Source organism: Mytilus edulis, chromosome 11 (assembly GCF_963676685.1).
Source record: "Mytilus edulis chromosome 11, xbMytEdul2.2, whole genome shotgun sequence".
In the NCBI taxonomy this organism is placed as follows: Eukaryota; Metazoa; Mollusca; class Bivalvia; order Mytilida; family Mytilidae; genus Mytilus; species Mytilus edulis.
This window is the reverse complement of record NC_092354.1, coordinates 982,401-1,005,739: the sequence shown is the minus strand read 5'-3', so window position 1 is coordinate 1,005,739 and position 23,339 is coordinate 982,401. Positions and strand designations below refer to the sequence as shown.

Here is a 23,339-nt window from a genome sequence, read left to right as displayed (position 1 = left end):
ATAATGGACGACAAACAATATTTTACTAATAATTTGTAATGTGATGTCCTTTTTCAAATATTTTTTTTTCTCAGGTGCAGTCATTGCCAAGTTCGAAAACAGTAGTGTTATCAATCAAACTCATAATGGAGAAAATACATCATTTCTTAAAGTATGTTTTATTTCTCCCATTGTTTAATTGCAAGAAAATAGCACATATTCAGGTTTTCAGGTTTTAGGCTTCAATCTGGCAATATGTGTTGAAATGCATGTAATGTGGCTACCTTCATTTGAAATGATCAGTTAAGAAAACAAGATCTAGAGGCTCTAAAGGGACTGTGTCGCTCACCTTGGTCTATGTGCACATCAAACAGAAGACACTCTCCAACGTTGTAGACGAGATAAGACTTCACGAGAAAAATCTCTATTTTTGTTGATCTTGCATGAAGAGTGACAGTCTACTATAAACTGTAGAGACAAAATTTGACTTTTAAATAGATCTTGCCTTGCTGATCATTTGTGTGATTTAAAGTATATATTATAATTTAAATCATATAAGGCATAACGAAAAAAAAATGTTTCTCTCTAAATATCATAGTTTTCATGATAATAGGCACAATTTTCTCAATTTTATTTACAAATGAAACAAAATGGTAAAATTTGTCATTTATGGGCAATAACTCCTATAAGAATATGTCTAACAGTTTTGATGTATATGAACAATTGGTAGAGCTCATCATTCTGAACATTTTTGTTCCTTTCAGATTTTCTCTATTTATAACATTTCAAAAAATAATAGACAAAACTTGCATTTTACCCCTATGTTCTATTTTTAGCCATGTCGGACAATTTGGTTGGTAGGCGAGGTCATCGGACACATCTTTTAAACTATATATCCTAATGATGATTGTGGCCAATTTTGGTTAAATTTGGTTCAGTAGTTTCAGAGTAGAAGATTTTTGTAAAAGTTAACGATGACGGACGACGACGGACGCCGAGTGATGAGAAAAGCTCACTCGGCTTTTTAGGCCAGGTGAGCTAAAAAATCATTGATATTATGTTGATAGTCCTAAATATAAAGCTTTATTACAACTGTCACATAAACTTAACATTAACCAAGAAAACTAAACATCAACCAATGAACCACGAAAATGAGGTCAAGGTCAGATGAATCATGCCAGGCAGGCATGTACAGCTATCAATTCTTTCATACAACAAATATAATTCACATATTGCTTTAGTTTAAGAAAAACAGACCAAAACACAAAAACTTAACACTGAGCAATGAACCGTGAAATTAGGTCAAGGTCGAATAAAACCTGTGCGACTGACATACAGGTCATAAAATATTTCCATACACCAAATATAGTTGACCTATTGCATATACATATAAAAAAACATGAAATTGAGATCAAGGTCAGATGACACCTGCCAGCTAGACATGTCACCTTACAATCATTCCATACATCAAATAAAGTAGACCTATTGCATACAGTATAAGAAAAACAGACAAAAAAACACGAAAACTTAACTATAACCACTGAACCATGAAAATGCGGTCAAGGTCAGATGGCACCTGCCAGTTGGACATGGACACCTTACAGTCCATTCATACACCGAATATACTAGACCTATTGCTTATAGTATCTGAGATATGGACTTGACCACCAAAACTTTGTTGCGAATAGTACGCAATTATAAAGACATTGGACTTTTATTTGACACTGTTTATGTAACTAATATTACATTGTTATTTTAATTATAGTAAATGAATCTTGCTAGAATATTCTAGATGGATAGTGAAAGTAATTGTGTCTTCCACCTTCTAAAATATAAAGCTTTAAAGAAGTACAAAAGTCGCAGGCTTGACAAAAATGGTTTAAATTACACTTTCACTAAAAGTTTCATTTCTGCAAATTTTTGTGGTTAGTATAAGTAAACAATGACATCAAAAGCACTATATATTTTTTAGGGAAGGACTACTTTAATATAGAACTTTACATTATAAATTGGAGTGAGTGAATTGGTGGTCTGACATCTTTACCACTATGCCATATCTAATCTACACTGCTTATTTAATGATGATTTGTTTTGTATGTAATTAAAAAAGGTTGTGCAGGACAGTTAACGTTACTGAGTTTACTAATTTCATAGAGGTTTTATCTATGTAGGTGGCTTTGTCTCCCCGATGTGATGTATATACCTAGGAAATAGCGAGCTGATGACACATACAAGGACATGATGTGATATATATACCTAGGAGATACCAAGCTGATGACACATACAAGGAGATGATGTGGTGTATATACCTAGGAGATACCACGCTGATGACACATACAAGGAGATGATGTGGTGTATATACCTAGGAGATACCAAGCTGATGACACATATAAGGAGATGATGTGATGTATATACCTAGGAGATACCACGCTGATGACACATACAAGGACATGATGTGATATATATACCTAGGAGATACCAAGCTGATGACACATATAAGGAGATGATGTGATGTATATACCTAGGAGATACCAAGCTGATGACACATACAAGGACATGATGTGTTGTATATACCTAGGAGATACCAAGCTGATGACACATAAAAGGAGATGATGTGATGTATATACCTAGGAGATACCACACTGATGACACATACAAGGAGATGATGTGATGTATATACCTAGGAGATACCACACTGATGACACATACAAGGACATGATGTGATGTATAAACCTAGGAGATACCAAGCTGATGACACTAACAAGGAGATGATATGATGTATATACACAGGAGATACCAAGCTGATGACACATAAAAGGAGATGATGTGATGTATATACCTAGGAGATACCACACTGATGACACATACAAGGACATGATGTGATGTATATACCTAGGAGATACCAAGCTGATGACACATACAAGGAGATGATGTGATGTATATACCTAGGAGATACCAAGCTGATGACACATACAAGGACATGATGTGATGTATATACCTAGGAGATACCAAGCTGATGACACATACAAGGACATGATGTGATGTATATACCTAGGAGATACCAAGCTGATGACATTTACAAGGACATGATGTGTTGTATATACCTAGGAGATACCACACTGATAACACATAAAAGGAGATAATGTGATGTATATACCTAGGACAGTTTAGGAGATAGCAAGCTGATGACACAAAAAAGGAGATGATGTGATATATATACCTAGGAGATACCAAGCTGATGACACATACAAGGACATGATGTGATGTATATACCTAGGAGATGTCAAGCTGATGACACATACACGGAGATGATGTGATATATATACCTAGGAGATGTCAAGCTGATGACACATACACGGAGATGATGTGATGTATATACCTAGGAGATGTCAAGCTGATGACACATACAAGGAGATGATGTGATGTATATATACCTAGGAGATAGCAAGCTGATGACACATACAAGGACATGATGTGATGTATATACCTAGGAGATACCAAGCTGATGACACATACAAGGAGATGATGTGATGTATATACCTAGGAGATACCAAGCTGATGACACATACAAGGACATGATGTGATGTATATACCTAGGAGATGTCAAGCTGATGACACATACACGGAGATGATGTGATGTATATACCTAGGAGATGTCAAGCTGATGACACATACAAGGACATGATGTGATGTATATACCTAGGAGACAGCAAGCTGATGACACATAAAAGGACATGATGTGATATATATACCTAGGAGATACCAAGCTGATGACACATACAAGGACATGATGTGATGTATATACCTAGGAGATACCAAGCTGATGACACATACAAGGACATGATGTGATGTATATACCTAGGAGATGTCAAGCTGATGACACATACAAGGAGATGATGTGATGTATATACCTAGGAGATACCAAGCTGATGACACATACAAGGACATGATGTGATGTATATACCTAGGAAATACCAAGCTGATGACACATAAAAGGAGATGATGTGATATATATACCTAGAAGATAGCAAGCTGATGACACATACAAGGACATGATGTGATGTATATATCTAGGAGATAGCGAGCTGATGACACATACAAGGAGATGATGTGATGTATATACCTAGGAGACAGCAAGCTGATGACACAAAACAGGAGATGATGTGATGTATATACCTAGGAGATACCAAGCTGATGACACATACAAGGACATGATGTGATATATATACCTAGGAGATACCACGCTGATGACACATAAAAGGAGATGATGTGACGTATATACCTAGGAGACAGCAAGCTGATGACACATACAAGGAGATGATGTGATGTATATACCTAGGAGATACCAAGCTGATGACACATACAAGGACATGATGTGTTGTATATACCTAGGAGATACCACACTGATAACACATAAAAGGAGATAATGTGATGTATATACCTAGGACAGTTTAGGAGATAGCAAGCTGATGACACAAAAAAGGAGATGATGTGATATATATACCTAGGAGATACCAAGCTGATGACACATACAAGGACATGATGTGATGTATATACCTAGGAGATGTCAAGCTGATGACACATACACGGAGATGATGTGATGTATATACCTAGGAGATGTCAAGCTGATGACACATACAAGGAGATGATGTGATGTATATATACCTAGGAGATAGCAAGCTGATGACACATACAAGGACATGATGTGATGTATATACCTAGGAGATACCAAGCTGATGACACATACAAGGAGATGATGTGATGTATATACCTAGGAGATACCAAGCTGATGACACATACAAGGACATGATGTGATGTATATACCTAGGAGATGTCAAGCTGATGACACATACACGGAGATGATGTGATGTATATACCTAGGAGATACCAAACTGATGACTCATACAAGGACATGATGTGATGTATATACCTAGGAGATACCAAGCTGATGACACATACAAGGACATGATGTGATGTATATACCCAGGAAATACCAAGCTGATGACACATACAAGGACATGATGTGATGTATATACCTAGGAGATAGCAAGCTGATGACACATACAAGGAGATGATGTGATGTATATACCTAGGAGATACCAAGCTGATGACACATACAAGGACATGATGTGATGTATATACCTAGGAGATAGCAAGCTGATGACACATACAAGGAGATGATGTGATGTATATACCTAGGAGATACCAAGCTGATGACACATACAAGGACATGATGTGATGTATATACCTAGGAAATACCAAGCTGATGACACATAAAAGGAGATGATGTGATATATATACCTAGAAGATAGCAAGCTGATGACACATACAAGGACATGATGTGATGTATATACCTAGGAGACAGCAAGCTGATGACACAAAACAGGAGATGATGTGATGTATATACCTAGGAGATACCAAGCTGATGACACATACAAGGACATGATGTGATATATATACCTAGGAGATACCACGCTGATGACACATAAAAGGAGATGATGTGACGTATATACCTAGGAGACAGCAAGCTGATGACACATACAAGGAGATGATGTGATGTATATACCTAGGAGATACCAAGCTGATGACACATACAAGGACATGATGTGATGTATATACCTAGGAGATGTCAAGCTGATGACACATACAAGGAGATGATGTGATGTATATACCTAGGAGATACCAAGCTGATGACACATGCAAGGACATGATGTGATGTATATACCTAGGAGATGTCAAGCTGATGACACATACAAGGAGATGATGTGATGTATATACCTAGGAGATACCAAGCCGATGACACATACAAGGACATGATGTGATACCTAGAAGATGTCAAGCTGATGACACATACAAGGAGATGATGTGATGTATATACCTAGAAGATACCAAGCTGATAACACATACAAGGACATGATGTGATGTATATACCTAGGAAATACCAAGCTGATGACACATAAAAGGAGATGATGTGATATATATACCTAGGAGATACCAAGCCGATGACACATACAAGGACATGATGTGATGTATATACCTAGGAGATGTCAAGCTGATGACACATACAAGGAGATGATGTGATGTATATACCTAGGAGATAGCAAGCTGATGACACATACAAGGACATGATGTGATGTATATACCTAGGAGATGTCAAGCTGATGACACATACAAGGAGATGATGTGATGTATATACCTAGGAGATACAAATCTGATGACACATACAAGGAGATGATGTGATGTATAAACCTAGGAGATACCAAGCTGATGACACATACAAGGAGATGATGTGATGTATATACCTAGGAGATACCAAGCTGATGACACATACAAGGAGATGATGTGATGTATATACCTAGGAAATACCAAGCTGATGACACATAAAAGGAGATGATGTGATATATATATACCTAGGAAATACCAAGCTGATGACACATAAAAGGAGAAGATGTGATGTATATACTTAGGAGATACCTAGCTAATGACACATAAAAGGAGATGATGTGTCAATGTATATACCTAGGAGATACCAAGCTGATGACACATAAAATAAGAGACATCCAACAGATGAGAACACAGATTTCAAACATTTGTCTTTCACATATATATGCCAACATGTATATAAGGCAACAAGCTTGGAATTGTCAACTTACATTGTTAACTGACAACAAATACTACAATGACATTGAAAACTACAGGCAACTACTTTATTGTAATTTCTCTGTACCAAGTTTGTTTTGTCTCTTAAAATCTGTGAATATCTTTTAAAGTAAGACAATACTATTTACCTTAAGGAAGTCCATCACTTCTTTCTTCTTCTCTTTAGAACAATATATTGATATTGGTACCAGATCATAAGGAGTCTTACCCTGAAATACAATCATATAATCTTTCATTAATTATACACATATATATCTTTAATTTCAATAACTGTAAAACATTAAATAAAAGGTAACTGTTGCATTAATTTTACCTATGCATTGCAGAATGTTGTCTTATTTATATATACTTGAAATAAAAACCAGCGAACCTAAACCAACAACACATATGAAGTGTCATTATAAAGAGATCAATGAATAATATTTGAGATTTTGCTGTTAAAGACATTATTGAATGATTGGTGTAGGGTGTGTGGGTGAAATGTGATAAGATGGTAGTTATATGTGTTGCTGGAGTATAATTAAATGTTAGTTTTGTTAATAGTGTATGATTAGTGTAAGATGTGTTGCCGGAGTATGCTTAGATGGTAGTTTTGATAAAAGTGTATAATTGGTGTGGGGTGTGTTGGTGGAATGTGATTAGATGGTAGTTTTGTAAACAGTGTATGATTGGTGTAAGATCTGTTGGTGAAATGTGATTAGATGGTAGTAAAGTGTGTTGTTGGAGTATGATTAGATGGTAGTTTTGTTAAATAGTGTATGATTGGTGTGAGGTGCATTAGTGGAATGTGATAAGATGGAAGTAAGATGTGTTGCTGGAGTATGATTAGATGGTAGTTTTGTAAGTAGTCTAGCATTCGTGTTAGGTGTGTTGGTGGAGTATGATGACATGGCAGTTGTGTCAGTAATGTAGGATTGGTGTTAGGTGTGTCAATAGTGTATAATTGGTGTTAGCTGTGTTGGTGGAGTATGATGAGATGGTTGTTGTGTCAATAGTGTATAATTGGTGTTAGCTGTGTTGGTGGAGTATGATGAGATGGTAGTTGTGTCAGTAGTGTAGGATTGGTGTTAGGTGTGTTGGTGGAGAATATGAGATGGTTGTTGTGTCAGTAGTGTATGATTGGTGTTAGGTGTGTTGGTGGAGTATGATGAGATGGTAGTTGTGTCAGTAATGTAGGATTGGTGTTAGGTGTGTTGGTGAAGTATGATGAGATGGTAGTTGTGCCAGTAATGTAGGATTGGTTTTAGGTGTGTTGGTGGAGTATGATGAGATGGTAGTTGTATCAGTAGTGTAGGATTGGTGTAGGGTGTGTTGATAGAGTATGATGAGATGGTAGTTGTGTCAGTAATGTAGGATTGGTGTTAGGTGTGTTGGTGAAGTATGATGAGATGGTAGTTGTGCCAGTAATTTAGGATTGGTGTTAGGTGTGTTGGTGGAGTATGATTAGATGGTAGTTGTGCCAGTAATGTAGGATTGGTGTTAGGTGTGTTGGTGGAGTATGATACGATGGTTGTTGTATCAGTAGTGTAGGGTGTGTTGATAGAGTATGATGAGATGGTAGTTGTGTCAGTAGCGTAGGATTGGTGTTAGGTGTGTTGGTGGAGTATGATGAGATGGTAGTTGTGTCAGTAATGTAGGATTGGTGTTAGGTGTGTTGGTGAAGTATGATGAGATGGTAGTTGTGCCAGTAATGTAGGATTGGTGTTAGGTGTGTTGGTGGAGTATGATGAGATGGTAGTTGTATCAGTAATGTAGGATTGGTGTTAGGTGTGTTGGTGGAGTATGATGAGATGGTAGTTGTGCCAGTAATGTAGGATTGGTGTTAGGTGTGTTGGTGGAGTATGATGAGATGGTAGTGGTGTCAGTAATGTAGGATTGGTGTTAAGTGTGTTGGTGGAGTATGATGAGAGGGTAGTTGTGTCAGTAGTGTAGGATTGGTGTAGTGTGTGTTGATAGAGTATGATGAGATGGTAGTTGTGTCAGTAATGTAGGATTGGTGTTAGGTGTGTTGGTGAAGTATGATGAGATGGTAGTTGTGTCAGTAGCGTAGGATTAGTGTTAGGTGTGTTGGTGGAGTATGATGGGATGGTAGTTGTGTCAGTAATGTAGGATTAGTGTTAGGTGTGTTGGTGGAGTATGATGAGATGGTAGTTGTGTCAGTAATGTAGGATTGGTGTTAGGTGTGTTGGTGAAGTATGATGAGATGGTAGTTGTGCCAGTAATTTAGGATTGGTGTTAGGTGTGTTGGTGGAGTATGATGAGATGGTAGTTGTGCCAGTAATGTAGGATTGGTGTTAGGTGTGTTGGTGGAGTATGATAAGATGGTTGTTGTATCAGTAGTGTAGGATTGGTGTAGGGTGTGTTGATAGAGTATGATGAGATGGTAGTTGTGTCAGTAGCGTAGGATTGGTGTTAGGTGTGTTGGTGGAGTATGGTGAGATTGTTGTGTTGTCAGTAGTGTAAGATTAGTGTTAGGTGTGTTGGTGGAGTATGATGAGATGGTAGATGTGTCAGTTATGTAGCATTGGTGTTAGGTGTGTTGGTGGAGTATGATGAGATGGTAGTTGTGTCAGTAGTGTAGGATTGGTGTAAGGTGTGTTGGTGGAGTATGATGAGATGGTAGTTGTGTCAGTAGTGTAAGATTGGTGTTAGTTGTGTTGGTGGAGTATGATGAGATGGTAGTTGTGTCAGTAGTGTAGGATTGGTGTTAGGTGTGTTGGTGGAGAATATGAGATGGTAGTTGTGTCAGTAGTGTATGATTGGTGTTAGGTGTGTTGGTGGAGTATGATGAGATGGTAGTTGTGTCAGTAATGTAGGATTGGTGTTAGGTGTGTTGGTGAAGTATGATGAGATGGTAGTTGTGCCAGTAATGTAGGATTGGTGTTAGGTGTGTTGGTGGAGTATGATGAGATGGTAGTTGTATCAGTAGTGTAGGATTGGTGTAGGGTGTGTTGATAGAGTATGATGAGATGGTAGTTGTGTCAGTAATGTAGGATTGGTGTTAGGTGTGTTGGTGAAGTATGATGAGATGGTAGTTGTGTCAGTAGCGTAGGATTAGTGTTAGGTGTGTTGGTGGAGTATGATGGGATGGTAGTTGTGTCAGTAATGCAGGATTAGTGTTAGGTGTGTTGGTGGAGTATGATGAGATGGTAGTTGTGTCAGTAATGTAGGATTGGTGTTAGGTGTGTTGGTGAAGTATGATGAGATGGTAGTTGTGCCAGTAATGTAGGATTGGTGTTAGGTGTGTTGGTGGAGTATGATGAGATGGTAGTTGTATCAGTAATGTAGGATTGGTGTTAGGTGTGTTGGTGGAGTATGATGAGATGGTAGTTGTGCCAGTAATGTAGGATTGGTGTTAGGTGTGTTGGTGGAGTATGATGAGATGGTAGTGGTGTCAGTAATGTAGGATTGGTGTTAAGTGTGTTGGTGGAGTATGATGAGAGGGTAGTTGTGTCAGTAGTGTAGGATTGGTGTAGTGTGTGTTGATAGAGTATGATGAGATGGTAGTTGTGTCAGTAATGTAGGATTGGTGTTAGGTGTGTTGGTGAAGTATGATGAGATGGTAGTTGTGTCAGTAGCGTAGGATTAGTGTTAGGTGTGTTGGTGGAGTATGATGGGATGGTAGTTGTGTCAGTAATGTAGGATTAGTGTTAGGTGTGTTGGTGGAGTATGATGAGATGGTAGTTGTGTCAGTAATGTAGGATTGGTGTTAGGTGTGTTGGTGAAGTATGATGAGATGGTAGTTGTGCCAGTAATTTAGGATTGGTGTTAGGTGTGTTGGTGGAGTATGATGAGATGGTAGTTGTGCCAGTAATGTAGGATTGGTGTTAGGTGTGTTGGTGGAGTATGATAAGATGGTTGTTGTATCAGTAGTGTAGGATTGGTGTAGGGTGTGTTGATAGAGTATGATGAGATGGTAGTTGTGTCAGTAGCGTAGGATTGGTGTTAGGTGTGTTGGTGGAGTATGGTGAGATTGTTGTGTTGTCAGTAGTGTAAGATTAGTGTTAGGTGTGTTGGTGGAGTATGATGAGATGGTAGATGTGTCAGTTATGTAGCATTGGTGTTAGGTGTGTTGGTGGAGTATGATGAGATGGTAGTTGTGTCAGTAGTGTAGGATTGGTGTAAGGTGTGTTGGTGGAGTATGATGAGATGGTAGTTGTGTCAGTAGTGTAAGATTGGTGTTAGTTGTGTTGGTGGAGTATGATGAGATGGTTGTTGTGTCAATAGTGTATAATTGGTGTTAGCTGTGTTGGTGGAGTATGATGAGATGGTAGTTGTGTCAGTAGTGTAGGATTGGTGTAGGGTGTGTTGGTAGAGTATGATGAGTTGGTTGTAGTGTCAGTAATGTAGGATTGGTGTTAAATGTGTTGGTGATGTATGATGAGATGGTAGTTGTGTCAGTAGTGTAGGATTGGTGTTAGGTGTGTTGGTGGAGAATATGAGATGGTAGTTGTGTCAGTAGTGTATGATTGGTGTTAGGTGTGTTGGTGGAGTATGATGAGATGGTAGTTGTGTCAGTAATGTAGGATTGGTGTTAGGTGTGTTGGTGAAGTATGATGAGATGGTAGTTGTGCCAGTAATGTAGGATTGGTGTTAGGTGTGTTGGTGGAGTATGATGAGATGGTAGTTGTATCAGTAGTGTAGGATTGGTGTAGGGTGTGTTGATAGAGTATGATAAGATGGTAGTTGTGTCAGTAATGTAGGATTGGTGTTAGGTGTGTTGGTGAAGTATGATGAGATGGTAGTTGTGCCAGTAATTTAGGATTGGTCTTAGGTGTGTTGATGGAGTATGATGAGATGGTAGTTGTATCAGTAGTGTAGGATTGGTGTAGGGTGTGTTGATAGAGTATGATGAGATGGTAGTTGTGTCAGTAGCGTAGGATTGGTGTTAGGTGTGTTGGTGGAGTATGATGAGATGGTTGTGTTGTCAGTAGTGTAAGATTAGTGTTAGGTGTGTTGATGGAGTATGATGAGATGGTAGTTGTGTCAGTTATGTAGGATTAGTGTTAGGTGTGTTGGTGGAGTATGATGAGATGGTAGTTGTGTCAGTAGCGTAGGATTGGTGTTAGGTGTGTTGGTGGAGTATTATGAGATGGTTGTGTTGTAAGTAGTGTAAGATTAGTGTTAAGTGTGTTGGTGGAGTATGATGAGATGGTAGTTGTGTCAGTAATGTAGGATTAGTGTTAGGTGTGTTGGTGGAGTATGATGAGATGGTAGTTGTGTCAGTAATGTAGGATTGGTGTTAGGTGTGTCAATAGTGTATAATTGGTGTTAGCTGTGTTGGTGGCGTATGATGAGATGGTTGTTGTGTCAATAGTGTATAATTGGTGTTAGCTGTGTTGGTGGAGTATGATGAGATGGTTGTTGTGTCAATAGTGTATAATTGGTGTTAGCTGTGTTGGTGGAGTATGATGAGATGGTAGTTGTGTCAGTAGTGTAGGATTGGTGTAGGGTGTGTTGGTAGAGTATGATTAGTTGGTTGTAGTGTCAGTAATGTAGGATTGGTGTTAAATGTGTTGGTGATGTATGATGAGATGGTAGTTGTGTCAGTAGTGTATGATTGGTGTTAAGTGTGTTGGTGATGTATGATGAGATGGTTGTTGTATCAGTAGTGTAGGATTGGTGTAGGGTGTGTTGGTAGAGTATGATGAGATGGAAGTTGTGTCAGTAATGTAGGATTGGTGTTAGATGTGTTGGTGGAGTATGATGAGATGGTAGTTGTGTCAGTAATAAAGGATTGGTGTTAGGTGTGTTGCTAGAGTATGATGAGATGGTAGTTGTGTCAGTAATGTAGGATTGGTGTAGGGTGTGTTGGTGGAGTATGATGAGATGGTTGTTGTGTCAATAGTGTATAATTGGTGTTGGCTGTGTTGGTGGAGTATGATGAGATGGTTGTTGTGTCAATAGTGTATAATTGGTGTTAGCTGTGTTGGTGGAGTATGATGAGATGGTAGTTGTGTCAGTAGTGTAGGATTGGTGTAGGGTGTGTTGGTAGAGTATGACGAGTTGGTTGTAGTGTCAGTAATGTAGGATTGGTGTTGTGTGTTGGTGGAGTATGATGAGATGATAGTTGTGTCAGTAGTATATGATTGATGTAGGGTGTGTTGGTAGAGTATCATGAGATGGTTGTTGTGTCAGTAGTGTAGGATTGGTGTTAGTTGTGTTGGTGGAGTAGGATGAGATGATAGTGGTGTCAGTTATGTAGGATTGATGTTAGGTGTGTTGATGGAGTATAATGAGATGGTAGTTGTGTCAGTAATGTAGAATTTGTGTTAGGTGTGTTGGCGGAGTATGATGAGATGGTAGTTGTATCAGTAGTGTAGGATTGGTGTTAGGTGTTTTGGTGGAGTATGATGAGATGGTAGTTGTGTCAGTAATGTAGGATTGGTGTTAAGTGTGTTGGTGATGTATGATGAGATGGTTGTTGTATCAGTAGTGTAGGATTGGTGTAGGGTGTGTTGGTAGAGTATGATGAGATGGTTGTTGTGTCAGTAATGTAGGATTGGTGTTAGGTGTGTTGGTAGGTTGAGGTCAAGTGAAAACTGTCTGACGGGCATGAGGACCTTCCAAATATAGTTATACTTTTACTTATAAAAGATAATTTAACATTACAAACATTTTTTTTTTTCAAGTAGTCACTGAACCATGAAACTGAGGTCAAGGACATTGGACATGTGACTGGCGGAATCTTCGTAACATGAGGCATCCATCTACAAAGTATTAAGCATCAAGGTCTTCCTCCTTCTAAAATATAAAGCTTTTAAGAAGTTAGCTAACGCCTCCACCACTGCTTGATCACTATCCCTATGCCGAGCTTTCTGAGATTAAAGTCGCAGGCTGGACAAAAAAAAATCAGTTTTAAGGGGGCTTGCCGGTCTAAATAATTTTTTTAATTTAAAAGTGTCGATCACCTTGGTCTATGTCCATATTAAACAAAGGACACAAATGGATTCATGACAAAATTGTATTTTGGTGATGGTGATGTGTTTGAAGTTCTTACTTTACTGAACGATTTTGCTTCTTACAATTATATTTATAATGAACTTTGCCCATTAGTAACAGAGAACTATATTTGGTTAAAATTTACATAAATTTACCAAATTAATGAAAATTGATAAAAATTGACTATAAAGGGCAATAACTCCTTAAGGGGTCAATTGACCATTTAGGTCATTTTGACTTATTTGTAGATTGTACTTTGCTGAACATTATTGCTGTTTACAGTTTATCGCTATCTATAATAGTATTCAAGATAACTAAAAACGGCAAAATTTCTTTAAAAATTACCAATTGGAGGGCAGCAGCCCAACAACCAGTTGTCCAATTCATCTGAAAAATTCAGGGCAGATAGATATTGACTTTATTAACAATTTAACTTCTTGTCAGATTTGCTCTAAATGCTTTGGTTTCATAGTTATAAGCCAAAACAGGCCTCTACATTATCATTTTTTCTTACTTGTCCCTTCGGACAAGTTGCAAGAAAATCAACTTGTCCGAACTCATAACTCACTTGTCCGAATTTATAATTGAAAATTCTCCATATTGATTATACATGTTATATGCAATAATAACACTTGCCCTTTGATTGTACCTAATAAAGACCAATAAAGGGAGCATTTTGTTATGTTATATGAATACTACATCAAAATTCATTTTATTATTTCAGACTGTCAGAAGGCTTATTTGCAAGACTGAGCTCTCTAACACATTGTCACTATCATGTGTCGTTCATTAAATCATATCTCTTCCCATACCGATAGGTTCTCCTATTCATGGACCTATATTCATTCTGAAGTGGTGGTATGGTTTGAATATTCCTGTTACCTTGTTTGCAAATAAACCTTTTTAATTTATTGATGGTGCCAAACAAGATTTTACAATTTGTCTTGATTTTTACATACATTGATATATGATCATGAAGTACATAAAACATTTTAGTAAAAAAATCTGCCTTTTTAGATTTTATCTAATTTTTCCATCTTACAATGTAACTTATTATTTTAACTTATAGATCTTATTATATAATACCTTTTTTAATTTAATATTATGCCTAAAAGCAAAATCAAATGATACTAACTTTAATTTAAAATTTTAAAGTTAAGGTAAAACTCCATATCATGCATATGGAGGTGCTCCTAATTCAAGAGGCTTATACTAAGAAGAAACATTTACATTTGGTTTCCATCCCCTTACTTATTTCCCCCTGGTCAATGGCTGCCAGCATGTTCAAATACGTTCAATCAGAGACATAATATACAAGTTTATATGTCTCTGGTTCAATCAATGAATATTTATTTCATTTTGTATGATCAATAAAACAATCATTCATATTTTTAGGAATGTATAAGTCTTGAATTTGATCTATTAACTTCTGACATCGATTTTTTCACTTGTCCCATCGGACAAGTAGTATGATGAATCTACTTGCCCGACACCTATTTCCACTTGTCCCGGACAATCGAACAAACGGTAATGTCGAGCCCTGCAAAAACTGCATTTTACCCCTATGTTCTATTTTCAGCCGTGGCGGCCATCTTGGTTAAATGGCCAGGTCATCGGACACATTTTTCAAACTAGATACCCCAAAGATGATTGTGGCCTAGTAGTTTCAGTAGAGATTTTGTAAAAGATTACTTAGATTTATGAAAAATGGTTAAAAATTGACTATAAAGGGGAATAACTCCTAAAGGGGTCAACTGACCATTTCAATCATGTTGACTTATTTGTAAATCTAACTTTGCTGAACATTATTGATGTTTACTGTTTATCTCTATCTATAATAATATTCAAGATAATCACAAAAAACAGCAAAATTTCCTCAAAATTACCAATTCAGGGGCAGCAACCCAACAACAGGTTGACTGATTCATCTTAAAATTTCAGAGCAGATAGATCTTGACCTGAAAAACATTTCTATCCCATGTCAGATTTCCTCAAAATGCTTTGGTTTTTGAGTTATAAGCCAAAAACAGCATTTTACCCCTATGTTCTATTTTTAGCCGTGGCAGCCATCTTGGTTGGTTGACCAGGTCACGCCACACATTTTTTAAACAAGATACCCCAGAGATGATTGTGGCCAAGTTTGGTTTAATTTGGCCCAGTAGTTTCAGAGGAGAAGATTTTTGTAAAAGATTACTTTAATTTACGAAAAATGGATAAAAATTGACTAAAAAGGGCAATAACTCCTAAACGGATCAACTGACCATTTCGGTCATTTGACTTATTTGTAGATCTTACTTTGCTGAACATTATTGCTGTTTACAGTTTATCTCTATCTATAATAATATTCAAGATAATAACCAAAAACAGCAAAATTTCCTCAAAATTACCAATTCAGGGGCAGCAACCCAACAACGGATTGACCGATTCATCTGAAAATTTCAGGGCAGATAGATCTTGACCTGATAAACATGTCAGATTTGCTCTAAATGCTTTGGTTTTTGAGTTATAAGCCAAAAACTGCATTTTACCCCTATGTTCTATTTTTAGCCATGGCGGCCATCTTGTTTGGTTTGGCGGGTCACGCCACACATTTTTTAAACTAGTAACCCAATGATGATTGTGGCCAAGTTTGGTTTCATTTGGTTCAGTAGTTTCAGAGGAGAAGATTTTTGTAAAAGTTAACGACAACGGACGACGATGACGACGGACACCGGACGCCAAGTGATGGGAAAAGCTCACTTGGCCCTTCGGGCCAGGTGAGCTAAAAAATGGGGTCACCATTCATTTATGCTCACAATCTGCCTTCTAAAGAAATATACATTTTAGTTAATGTCCTTTTTTCTGTTGACCTAATAGGGGAAATATTTGTAATATCGAAATAAAAAAAGAACTAAATTACAGAAATCGCTTAAATTTTACAGTTATTTAGTTTATGTACAGCTTTTTCGAAAACAACAATAAACAAGAGGCTCTCAAGAGCCTGAATCGCTCACCTTAATTCTTTTGGTTAAATCTCTCATCAATGAAATATTTTGGCTTTCAACTTATTTAAATGTTTTTTTGGATCGTCCTATTTTCTTCAAAAGCCAAAAAAAATAATCATTTTCTCCTATGTTCTATTTTAGCCATAGGAGCTATGTTTCTTGACATACAAGGAAATAAAATATAAAATTTATACTAGATACTCTGAAACTCATTTAGCCTAAGTTTGGCTGAAATTGATACAGCAGTTTCAAAGGAGGAGATTTTTTAAAGTAAGTCAACATGATGAACAAATTGTGAAAAAAGTCTTTGTCTTTAAAGGGCAATAACTCCTTAAGGGGTCAATTGACAATTTTGGTCAAATTGACTTAATTGAACATCTTACTTTGCTGAACATTATTGCTGTTTACAGTTTATTTCTATCTATAATTATATTCAAGATAATAAACAAAAACAGCAAAATTTCCTTAAAATTATCAATTCAGGGGCAGCAACCCAACAACAGGTTTTCTGATTCATCTGAAAATTTCAGGGCAGATAGATCTTGACCTTATAAACAATGTTACCCAATGTCAGATTTGCTCTAAATGCTTTGGTTTTTGAGTTATAAGCCAAAAACTGCATTTGACCCCTATGTTCTATTTTTAGCAATGGTGACCATGTTTGTTGATAGATCATAACTTCAGATACAATTTACAAACTAGATACCCTAAGGAACATTCAGTTAAAGTTTGGAAGTATTTGGTCCAGTAGTTTCAGAGGAGAAGATTTTTGTAAAAGATTACTAAGATTTACGAAAAATGGTTAAAAATTGACTATAAAGGGCAATTACTCCTAAAGGGATCAACTGACCATTTCCGTCATGTTGACTTATTTGTAAATCTTACTTTGCTGAACATTATTCCTGTTTACAGTTTATCTTTATCTATAATAATATTCAAGATAATAACCAAAAACAGCAAAATTTCCTTAAAATTACCAATTCAGGGGCAGCAACCCAACAACAGGTTGTCTGATTCATCTGAAAATTTCAGGGCAGATAGATCTTGACCTGATTAACAATGTAACCCCATGTCAGATTTGCTCTAAATGCTTTGGTTTTTGAGTTATAAGCCAAAAACTGCATTTGACCCCTATGTTCTATTTTTAGCAATGGCGACCATGTTTGTTGATAGAGCATAACTTCGGATACTATTTACAAACTAGATACCCTAAGGAACATTCAATTAAAGTTTGGAAGTATTTGGCCCAGTAGTTTCAGAGGAGAAGATTCTTGAAATAGTTTACGACGACAGACGATGACAGACGACGACAGATGACGGACGACAGACGACGGACGACGACGGGCGCCAAGTGATGGCATAAGCTCACTTGTCCCTTCGGGACAGGTGAGCTAAAAATATAGGTCACCAATGAGTAAATTTTAGATATTTCTATTTTAATGCCAAACAAGAGGCTGTCACAACGACAGCAAACCACATTTATTATCATTTATTTGTGTCCTGGCAATATCACAAGAACCATTACTCCTGAACGGTAAAAGTCAAAATCGTCATTATTGAACTTGACCTATATTTTGTCATCAGTATAAACAAGATATAAAAATTTCAAAAGCTTTGGTTGAATGGTTCATGAGAAAATGCACGGACATGACTGGAAACTCCATTTTTCAATCTTTCAAGAACCATAACTCCTGAACGGTAAAAGTCAAAATCGTCATTATTGAACTTGACCTTCATTTAGTTGTCAGTAACAACATATTAAAATTTTAAAAGCTTTGGTTGAACGGTTCATGAGTTAATGCACGGACAACATTTGATTACCGCCCTCACGCCCGCCTGACTGCCCGACCGCCGTACATCCCCAAATCAATAACCGACATTTTTGTCACAAAAATCCGATTAAAAATGGCATGTTTGCACCAAAGGCAGATAATTTGGAGCTTTTTCAATGATATCTACATTTTAAAAGTCACCTAAGGTTAACAAGAATTGATTTTTTGGAATGATTCTTGTACCATAATGATAAAGTAATAACTACTTAAGGTAATAAAATGAAATTTGTAATGAAAAATTATTAATTTTTTTCTGAAAATCTTATACCTGTGAGCCTCCTTAAGAAAACTGTGTTCATTCATTAAGTGTAATAACAAAAAGGTTTGTCCCTCCATGTAAAAGTTACGCACAGACTGATTTCTTCATATTTAGTTTAACCTGTTTATTATACAGGTATTTCATCATAAAGTTGTACTTTATTATATATTATCTGCATCTGTTTACCCTCAACTATTGTATTTGTATTCATATTAAAATTGCATTTTCTGTGTTGACTTGTATTTAGTTTTTAGAGAATAAAATATCTATCTCTCTAATAAGATTGAAACTGAATATTACCTGTTTTGTTTTCACCCAAGGACTGCATCCTTGATCTAGTAACCATTTTGTTACATCAGTATTTCCATACTTAGCAGCAAGATGTAAAGCTGTTTGTCCAAACTATAACAATATAAAAATATAAACATGTTAATGGTGTGTGATAACAAAATCATGAGAGGAGTCAAACAATTTACCAAATGTAAGAAATATAACATTGGGTAAGAAAATATCCAATTATATTTGTGTATAAACTATTAAATGGTAGATTAAGATATATAAATTCAATGCATATTTTCTGATTCAGTGAAACAAAACAGGTAAAAAAATAGTAAACTCTTAATTATATAAGTGTAACAAGTCAAATAATAGCAACCCTCACTTTATATTATAAGTCAAACAAGTATTTATTGTCCATTTAACATGTATGATTAACAACATGATTTTATGTTGATTCAGTAAAATGATCAAAGTTGAAAAAAAAAACTTTTTTCAAGAAACATTCAAACGAGTAATATTTTCTGATTCAGTGCGAAGAGACAAGAAAAATAAGACCCCACTTTATATAATTCTGTCAAGTATTTGTTATTTTTAAAAGATGTTTAACATTAGATCTGTAGAGTTAACATTATCTGACTAAAGATGTTAACACAACTTGTTCTCATCAACTTCTCATTAAAATCAGATGTTTACAAAATAATTTTTCATCAGGAAACAAAATAAAACCTTTACTTTCTGATTCAGTTCTGTGTTACGAATAAAATGAGACCCCACTTTATATAATTCTAACAAATATTTGTTGTCCATTAAACCTGTCTGATTAACAACATGATTTTGTGTAGATTCTGTATAAAATGGTGTGTAGTCAGAGTAAGGTGATTATTTCTATCATTACCGTGGTGTCTGTAGTGTCTAACTGACTTCCGTGAGTGACCAGGTAAGTCACCACCTCCAGGTGTCCGTAAACAGCCGCCCACATTAATGGTGTCCATCCTCCCTGTAATATTAACATATATAAGTCATCAAAACTTGTGTCATAAACTGGACAATGTTGTGTAATAAATATAAACAAAATATATATCACATGAATCAGTGGTCAAAACTGAATAAAATGACCAGTCATACTTTTATTTATATTCTACATAAACAACAAATAAACAACATGTTTTATTGTGAGATGTCAGAACTTCCATCAGAACTGTCAGATTAAAAACAAACTTTTTTTCTAGAACATAAACAATAGTTATATCAATGGACTCAGCTGGACAAGACAATTAAAATGAGACCCCACTTTATATAATTCTGTCAAGTATTTGTTGTCCATTAAATCTGTCTGATTAACAATGATTATGTAGAATGATCAAAGTTAAAAAAAAAAAAAATTCAAGAAACATTAAAACGAGTTATATTTTCTGATTCAGTGCGAAGAGACAAGAAAAATAAGACCGCACTTTATATAATTCTGTCAAGTATTTGTAATTTTAAAAGACATTTTACATTAAATCTGAAGAATTAACATTATCTGACTAAAGATGTTAACACAACTCGTTCTCTATAACTTCTCATTAAAATCAGATGTTTACAAAATAATTTTTTGTCAAGAAACAAAATAAAACCTTTACTATCTGATTCAGTTCTGTGTTACGAATAAAATGAGATCCCACTTTATATAATTCTAACAAATATTTGTTGTCCATTAAACATGTCTGATTAACAGTATTTTGTGTCTTTTCAAAATAATGATCAAATCTTAGAAAATATCAAGTGGTATTTCCGTGTAAAATGTTGGGTGTCTACCAGTTGGGTGTATGTTTGTGGTGAGTATAAGGGTGATATAGCAATGGGGTATGTTTGTGGTGAGTATAAGGGTAATATAGCAATAGTGTATGTTTGTGGTGAGTATAAGGGTGATATAGCAATGGTGTATGTTTGTGGTGAGTATAAGGGTTATATAGCAATGGTGTATGTTTGTGGTGAGTATAAGGGTAATATAGCAATAGTGGATGTTTGTGGTGAGTATAAGGGTAATATAGCAATGGTGTATGTTTGTGGTGAGTATAAGGATAATATAGCAATGGTGAATGTTTGTGGTGAGTATAAGGGTAATATAGCAATGGTGTATGTTTGTGGTGAGTATAAGGGCAATATAGCAATGGTGTATGTTTGTGGTGAGTATAAGGGTAATATAGCAATGGTGTATGTTTGTGGTGTGTATAAGGGTAATATAGCAATGGTGTATGTTTGTGGTGAGTATAAGGGTAATATAGCAATGGTGTATGTTTGTGGTGAGTATAAGGGTAATATAGCAATGGTGTATGTTTGTGGTGAGTATAAGGGTAATATAGCAATGGTGTATGTTTGTGGTGAGTATAAGGGTAATATAGCAATGGTGAATGTATGTGGTGAGTATAAGGGTGATATAGCAATGGTGTATGTTTGTGGTGAGTATAAGGGTAATATAGCAATGGTGAATGTATGTGGTGAGTATAAGGGTTATATAGCAATGGTGTATGTTTGTGGTGAGTATAAGGGTTATATAGCAATGGTGTATGTTTGTGGTGAGTATAAGGGTAATATAGCAATGGTGTATGTTTGTGGTGAGTATAAGGGTGATATAGCAATGGTGTATGTTTGTGATGAGTATAAGGGTGATATAGCAATGGTGTATGTTTGTGATGAGTATAAGGGTGATATAGCAATGGTGTATGTTTGTGGTGAGTATAAGGGTAATATAGCAATGTGTATGTTTGTGGTGTGTATAAGGGTAATATAGCAATGGTGTATGTTTGTGGTGTGTATAAGGGTAATATAGCAATGGTGTATGTTTGTGGTGAGTATAAGGGTAATATAGCAATGGTGTATGTTTGTGGTGAGTATAAGGGTAATATAGCAATGGTGTATGTTTGTGGTGAGTATAGGGGTAATATAGCAATGGTGTATGTTTGTTGTGAGTATAGGGGTAATATAGCAATGGTGTATGTTTGTGGTGAGTATAAGTAAAGAACTGCAATAAGCCATGTTTATTTTTTTCAAGTTTGCATTGCCTATAAGTGTGATCTGTAACTTGTTTGTGATGAGTGTAATAATGTCATTGCTATGTCACATGTTGCTGTTGAGTATAGGAGTGCAAATGCAACGTCACATGTTGGTGTTGAGTATAAGAGTGTCATTGCTACGTCACATTCATATGTGTGTTGAGTATAAGAGTGTCATTGCTACGTCACATTCATATGTGTGTTGAGTATAAGAGTGTCATTGCTATGTCACATGTTAGTGTTGAGGTAAAGGGTGTCAGTGATATGTCACATGCTGGTGTTGAGTTAAAGAGTGTCATTGTTATGTCATATGTTGGTGTTGAGGTTAAGAGTCTCATTGCTATGTCACATGTTGGTGTTGACTATAAGAATGTCATTGCTATGCCACATGTTGGTGTTGAGATAAAGAGTCTTATTGCTATGCCACATGTTGGTATTGAGTATAAGAATGTCATTGCTATGCCACATGTTGGTGTTGAGTATAAGAGTGTCATTGCTATGTCACATGTTGGTGTTGAGTATAAGAATGTCATTGCTATGTCACAGGTTTGTGTTGAGGTAAAGAGTGTCATTGCTATGTCACATGTTGGTGTTGAGTATAAGAATGTCATGGCTATGTCACATGTTGGTGTTGAGGTAAAGAGTCTCATTGCTATGTCACATGTTGGTGTTGACTATAAGAATGTCATTGCTATGCCACGTGTTGGTGTTGAGGTAAAGAGTCGTATTGCTATGCCACATGTTGGTATTGAGTATAAGAATGTCATTGCTATGCCACATGTTGGTGTTGAGTATAAGAGTGTCATTGCTATGTCACATGTTGGTGTTGAGTATAAGAATGTCATTGCTATGTCACATGTTGGTGTTGAGGTAAAGAGTGTCATTGATATGTCACATGTTGGTGTTGACTATAAGAGTGTCATTGTTATGTCACATGTTGGTGTTGAGGTAAATAGTGTCATTGCTATTTCACATGTTGGTGTTGACTATAAGAGGGTCATTGCCATGTCATATGTTGGTGTTGAGGTAAAGAGTGTCATTGCTATGTCACATGTTGGTGTTATCTATAACAGTGTCATTGCGATGTCACATGTTAGTGTTGAATATAAGAGTGTCACTGCTATGTCATATAATGGTGTTGAGTATCAAAATGTCATTGCTATGTCACATGTTGGTGTTGACTATAAGAGTGTCATTGTTATGTCATATGTTGGTGTTGAGGTAAAGAGTGTCATTGCTATGTCACATGTTGGTGTTGAGTATAAGAATGTCATTGCTTTGTCACATGTTGGTGTTGAGGTAAAGAGTGTCATTGCTAAGTGACATGGTGGCGTTGAGTATAAGAGTGTCATTGCTATGTCACATGTTG

General features: G+C 36.3%; 1 protein-coding gene across 1 annotated transcript in view; it reads right to left on the bottom strand.

Moving 5' to 3' along the window:
- Positions 1-20,632, bottom strand: part of LOC139495370 (uncharacterized) — a 33,522-nt gene extending 12,890 nt beyond the window's left edge. Inside the window, exons 1-4 of the mRNA XM_071283676.1 lie at positions 20,558-20,632; positions 19,831-19,932; positions 18,957-19,058; positions 6,768-6,848 (exon numbers count right to left, since the gene is read on the bottom strand). Of these exons, the coding sequence (XP_071139777.1) occupies positions 6,768-6,848; positions 18,957-19,058; positions 19,831-19,932; positions 20,558-20,632 (360 nt within the window). The remainder of the gene's footprint in view (positions 1-6,767; positions 6,849-18,956; positions 19,059-19,830; positions 19,933-20,557) is intronic.
- Positions 20,633-23,339: the final 2,707 nt, after the last annotated feature.